Source organism: Lactuca virosa, chromosome 7, assembly GCF_052849685.1.
Source record: "Lactuca virosa cultivar CGN04683 chromosome 7, Lactuca_virosa_CGN04683_v6, whole genome shotgun sequence".
In the NCBI taxonomy this organism is placed as follows: domain Eukaryota; kingdom Viridiplantae; phylum Streptophyta; class Magnoliopsida; order Asterales; family Asteraceae; genus Lactuca; species Lactuca virosa.
Genome location: NC_136432.1, coordinates 40,463,887 through 40,469,886, shown reverse-complemented (window position 1 = coordinate 40,469,886; position 6,000 = coordinate 40,463,887). Strand labels below are relative to the sequence as shown.

The window sequence follows — 6,000 nt, the reverse complement described above, 5'->3', positions numbered from 1 at the left end:
ACGTACGCCCCGCGTACACCTTAGTACGCCCAACGTACGTGGTTAAAGTCCACGTCCAAAACACCCATGTACGCTAAGCGTACACATATGTGCGCCCAACGTACGGAGGGGCCTCTCATGCAAAAATAAATTTAACCCAAGGGCTAAAAGGTAACATACCTGAATTCCGAGTGTTACAACGTCGTTCCTGCTCATAGGATACCTTGCAGGACCAATACTCTGGTCGGAACCTGTAGCCACAATCGATGAAAAAAACATCAGTCGCTTCTCGGGAGAGCGGTCTGATGGTCTAGTCAGTGTAGGGGATAATAAATGTGAGTGAGTAATGAATGTGAATGATCGAGAGAGCTCCCCGTCACATGGGTCGTCCATTTTTTATTTATTTATAGGGTTTTGCTTACCTGAGGTGAGGAACAATGTAACGGTAGCCTGAGTATTCGTACCAACCATGAAACATGAGAGTGGAGGGGATAATATGTTGACCCATATCATCTTACTCACCTATACCATATAATATAAGTTACCTAAGAAACCAATGGAACCTGATACAAACCCATTTTCAAAATGTCTTCCTAAAGTTAATGACAACATTAAAAAAAAAAAAAAAAGGGCTTATTGCAAAATGGGGTGTAAGCTTAAAGATATTTATGGCATTAACCTTTTTATAAATAAAAAAATATGATTTCTAACCGAATACAATCGAACGCACTAAATTGGGTCTTAATTTAAATTTCTCAAACTTTGAGGGGGGCTTCATGCCATTTTCTCAGTATCTTCAAAGATAAGAGTCGGAAAATCATCTTATCTATCCTCTTCGACCTTCTCTTCGACCATAACCATGGCTGCCTCTCTTACTTCCTCCCTCTCCTCCACCTTCTCCTCCCTCTCTCTCCGCCGCTTCTCTCTCCTCCCCACTTACCAACAATCCAATTCTCTCTCCCTCCCAAAACCCCTAAATTTCCCCTCCATCAGAGCGCAGTCTACCGATATCGACACCACATACTTCGACAATGTAGACCCAGACGAAATCACGACCTTCGACCCTCCGGAAAAACCGGAGGACTTCATCCCTCCGCCATCTTTCGACGACGGACCTCAGGAGTCTGAAGATGAAATAGCCGCTGCGTACGAAGAATTATATGGACCAGCCTATAGCGGAGTCAGTGTGTTGGGTAATGACGTATATGTGATGGATTCGAAAGTAAAGAAAACAACCTCTTTTGGAAAAATAAAGAAAGATAAAGTCAGAGATGGATTTGATGAGAGGGTGGTTCAGGTGAGTAATTTCTTCCAAAACTAGGGATTCTAACTACATTTTGACTCTTAATGTCAATGAACCAGTTTTCAATTTCAAGATTATACATGAAAAATTTATTTGATGAAATATGATTTCGATTGCTTGTTGTGACTGATACTACAAGTAGATTGGTTGTGTTGTAGAATTTGAAACCAAATTCATATTAATTTTGCGTCGTAGAAGATAGGTTTGACCTCAAATGTCAAAGGGTACAGTTTTTAGGTGAGGGATAGAGAATTACATCGTCAAAGAATTCCTTATATGATCCAAAACTGATATAACATTATCTCCAATTACTGTTTTGAATGTCCAAAACTCGATATACATATCTTTAAATTTTGCTAATGTTGCAGGTGAGGAGAGTGACGAAGGTGGTTAAAGGTGGGAAACAGCTGCACTTTAGGGCGGTGGTGGTGGTCGGTGACAAGAAAGGGCAGGTGGGAGTTGGGGTAGGCAAAGCTAAAGAAGTGGTTGCTGCTGTTCAAAAATCTGCAACCAATGCTCGAAGGAACATAATAACAGTTCCTATGACCAAGTACTTGACCTTTCCTCACAGGTATAAATATAATATATAATTCAGATTTCTCTAATTTTATTATATCATATCAAAATGTTTAATTAGGAAAAACGTCTGAATGATGAAATTCAAATGTTGCTATAATTTGGTTTATTGACTTTTGTTGACCATTGGCAGGGCGGATGGAGATTATGGGGCGGCAAAGGTGATGCTAAGGCCCGCGTCCCCGGGTACTGGAGTGATTGCTGGCGGTGCTGTTAGAATTGTGTTGGAAATGGCGGGTGTTGAGAATGCTTTGGGGAAACAACTCGGGAGTAACAATGCTCTTAATAATGCTAGAGCAACTGTGGTGGCTGTTCAACAAATGAGACAGTTTAGTGAAGTGGCTCGTGATCGTGGGATCCCAATGGAAGAATTGTGGAAATGATTGTGTTTGAATGTGTACAATTTGTGTTCTTTTTTGTTGATGTTGTTTGGAAGGGCATTTTGGGAACTTCATGACTCTTAATGGCTATTTTGTAGATCACTTGCATATCCCAAGTCTTTTCTGTTTATCTTTAGTTTCATTAATAACTTAAAAACGGATATCTTGTGGATTAAAGGAAATGTGTCGAGTAAAAGCAATTGGAAAATGGAATAGAATTCTTTTCTATTACCGAAAGTGCTTTATTTTTCCCTATGAAGGCTTTTGTGCTTTCATGTTTTATTTATTTATTTATTGATAAGTATACCAAATCTGAATTCCATATGTCATTGATGATTATGAGTTGATTCTAATGCTTAGAATGTACTTTAGAACATCATGAGGTTGCTATTTAACTGATGAGTGGTTAAATTCCATCTCCATTGATGGAATTGGGTAATTGTAACACGAATCTCATGATTTGAGTTGTACATTAGCAATATCTAGTTGTACATCAGCTTATTGTCATAACAATTGATACAAATGTAAATTAGTATAAGTAAATGTTCATCCATATGTGGTTTTGGTTATGATTCCATGAAGTTCCATTGTTTTTTGTAATTGGAACTAGTGTTTCCAATGGTAATTTACCATTGGAATTTAATAGAGTAATTTGGAAGGAGAGTATATCATCAAAACATGGTTTATATTACAAATGAAACACGTAATGGAGATCTAAAATGACTTTTGATTGATTAAAGGATGTTTCAAGTCTTAATTGGTTTTGCAATTTCAATGATGGAATGAGTTCAACACGATTATATAGGTGTATTGAGAATCACATGGAATATGGAATGATGGAATCATAACTTAAAAATGAAATTGAGAATCATATGATATATGATTTAGTGAATGTGATCATCATAAGGTCATATGAAGATAGATGAATTATTAACTCATTGAAGTATGTGTATTATGTATGCATGTACGTATTTGTGAAAAGTTAGTAATAGAAGCGCATAGTGGCAACTTTTGTCTTTGCAATTGGCATGTCCTTAATCATCAAAAGAGTCAAGATTCCATCACCACCCTTCTTTTACTTTTCTTTTGACAAGCAATTCTCTTTTTTCTCGCACCATCTATGCCAATCTTTCACAAATCTGATTTTCGATTTTTATTATTAGTAACTAAAATAAGCAGATTCTAGTTATGGTAAAAACAATAACGTATACTTTAATTTATATTTTTATATTTTACAATGTTAGTTTTTGTTTATTTTCTTATGCCTAGTATTTTTAGTTTCAAAAAATCTATGTTGATTTTTATTAATAAATTATAGTTTTCTTAATTGACCTAATTATTACCATTCAAATTGTTTTGTATTTAAACAGGGTGCTGTAAATAAATAGAAATTTTAAAATATATTGTTGCAATATGAATAAGTGAAAGTAGAATGAATAATAAACAAATCAATCAAAATATGTTACTATTTCAATTATTTAGCATTTTATAAATTACCTAACAATATTTAACCAAATGCTTTGTGTCCAACATGTGTACTGGAAACGTCCATCAATTAATATGTTAGAAGTTCAAATCTTGTGCAGAACAAATATTATACATTTAGTAGTAGAATTAGAAGTTTTTGTGATTTATCAAATAGGGATGAACTTTTAATTATCTTATCCACATTAATGTTGGTTTTGCAAACCACAAGAGCTACAAAATTAAAATGTGTAAAAGTATAAGTACTCATACCCACAAAATACCTTATTACTTCATTCCATTTGCCATTTTTTTTATTATATTCTTATAGTCAATCTTTTATAAAGCACGATTTCAAAACCTTAGTCCTTCATAATAATTAACGTATTTTATGCTCAATGCTTCCAACAAATAAACCAAGTAAATTAATTTCCCTCCTTGAAATTGAACCTAGTTTAGGAGAGTGTGGCCTACAGAAGGTCTTAGTTATAACAATTCTTTAACGTGTTAAAAATCATTTTTAAAATACATTTTCAAATACCAGCTAAAACAAGCCATTAGATTTTGTTGTTTTATAATATTTACATTTCAATAAATTATTTTTAGAACGATATAACATTATTTTTTTAGCATTGAAAACGCCGTCGTCAAAAGTCTACTTTAAAGTAAAGAAAAAAGAAAAGAAATACTCCACAGTAACATCCAACGAAAAATTCTATTGATTAAAAAATCACTACATTCATAATTAACCAAAAAATAAAATAACAACTCATGGTTCACGAAGAGCTTGAAGAGCCGGAAAATCTTGGTGAAGTCACGGGGAACAAAGGCAAAAGCTGAGGTTCCGATTCCCTCCTCGGAGTAGTCGCCGGCGACGGATGTAAGTAAAATCCTTTCTCTGCAATCGCCTTTTCTTCAGCCTCAACGTCCAAATTTGGGGAACATTCATTCGCCGGAGACCTATTAAACGGATCGGAAAGAAGAGGTGTGACTGGACTAAGCACCAACGACGGAAAATCAAGAAGACTTGGGGACATAATCTCCGGCGCGTTGGGATTCCGTGGGGATCCGGAGGACCCTCCGCCGTTTGTGAATCCAGGAGCCAACGGACTGATTTTGAAGTTTTTCAGACTGCTCCGCCGCTCATACAGCTTCGATGGTTTTTTGTTCGGACCCGTTTTCATGGCAGGGATCGGGTTTCTCGCAGCTAAGTCTGGCCTGGTGGTGGCTGTGGATTGTTTGACTGTTTCAGATGATCCGGTTAGCATTTGAACTACCTTTTTGAAGGATGTTGTGTCGGCTTGGACGAAGGTTGTTGGGTACGGGTTGTTTGGATTGGAGATCGTAACGGGGGTTGTCGGCGGTGATGGGTGGTTGATGGTGGTGGTGGAGCCGGAGGTGGAAGCAAGGTAGTTCTCCATTTTAAGAATCTAGCGATAGATAGAGAGGTATAGAGGTAGATAAAAGTGTTTTGAATAAAAAACTGGTATTTTATACTTTGTAGGGATTCATAGATAAATGAGTTGTAGGTGGGTCCTAATGGATCAATTCCTCAAAACATGTGAGGAACTCACGCGCACATTAGAAACGTGTGTGCTACGTGTCACATGGTTACGGACGATTGCAAGTAAAGTCTTTAGCCTTGTATGGTGGTGTAACACACGCGGTATTGGAAAGAGTGGTTGTGGTGAGGAGAAAAGGGCACTCGTGACAAGGCGATTGGTTAATTACAACTATGTTAGATTAGATGTGAAGTGTGACTGGAATTTGGAACCAAGTTTAAGCCAAAGTCCAACAAGGTTGTAGCTTCCCGTTGACTTTCCTTTCCCATTTGATTAGTTTTATATTTAGACAAAACTGTAAAATTGGTGTATTCACAAGACTTTGATAGGATCTAAAAAATTTTCAATTTGTATGGATGGTACAAAATCAAAATTTTCTTTTTGTTTTGGTCTATGGAGAACATGAAAAGACTGTTTTGCCATTTTTATTTATTTTGTATTTTTGTTCTTAATGGTGTTTGTGTTGTTGATTAGAAGATATCATGGGGATAGAGATTTATGAAAATGTCCCTAAGAGAGAGAGAGACTAATTCTTTCCTTTTTATTTTTTAATTAATAAATTATTAAAAGAATTATAAAAAGTACAAAAAAGAAATAAAAATGACAAAACAGTCTTTTCAATCTTTTCAAGCTTTTAAAGAGAGAGAGAGGTGGGCCCAATTCTTTCATTTTTATTTTTTAATTAATAAATTATTAAAGGAAATATAAAAAATACAAAAAGAATTAAAAAAGGGCA

The 6,000-nt window shown here is 35.7% G+C and overlaps 2 protein-coding genes across 2 annotated transcripts; one reads left to right on the top strand and one right to left on the bottom strand.

The window, feature by feature from the left end:
• The first annotated feature begins 791 nt into the window (after window positions 1-791).
• On the top strand, window positions 792-2,368 carry EMB3113 (Ribosomal protein S5 family protein). Its single transcript, XM_079060793.1, has 3 exons — window positions 792-1,276; window positions 1,651-1,853; window positions 1,992-2,368. The coding sequence occupies exons 1-3, from the start codon at window positions 839-841 to the stop codon at window positions 2,239-2,241; spliced, it is 891 nt and encodes a 296-aa protein (XP_078916919.1). The 5' UTR covers window positions 792-838; the 3' UTR covers window positions 2,242-2,368.
• Window positions 2,369-4,398: 2,030 nt separating this feature from the next.
• LOC145123570 (VQ motif-containing protein 4-like) lies at window positions 4,399-5,173 on the bottom strand. Its single transcript, XM_079058782.1, has one exon. It carries the CDS (start codon window positions 5,121-5,123, stop codon window positions 4,479-4,481), a length of 645 nt encoding a protein of 214 aa, XP_078914908.1. The 5' UTR covers window positions 5,124-5,173; the 3' UTR covers window positions 4,399-4,478.
• Between the last annotated feature and the right edge of the window lie 827 nt (window positions 5,174-6,000).

Coding starts and splice junctions, on each gene's coding strand:
- EMB3113 (XM_079060793.1), top strand. CDS start 839: ATGGCTGCCTCTCTTACTTCCTCCCTCTCCTCCACCTTCTCCTCCCTC. Junction 1,277..1,650: donor TTGATGAGAGGGTGGTTCAG/GTGAGTAATTTC, acceptor CTAATGTTGCAG/GTGAGGAGAGTGACGAAGGT. Junction 1,854..1,991: donor TACTTGACCTTTCCTCACAG/GTATAAATATAA, acceptor GACCATTGGCAG/GGCGGATGGAGATTATGGGG.
- LOC145123570 (XM_079058782.1), bottom strand. CDS start 5,123: ATGGAGAACTACCTTGCTTCCACCTCCGGCTCCACCACCACCATCAAC.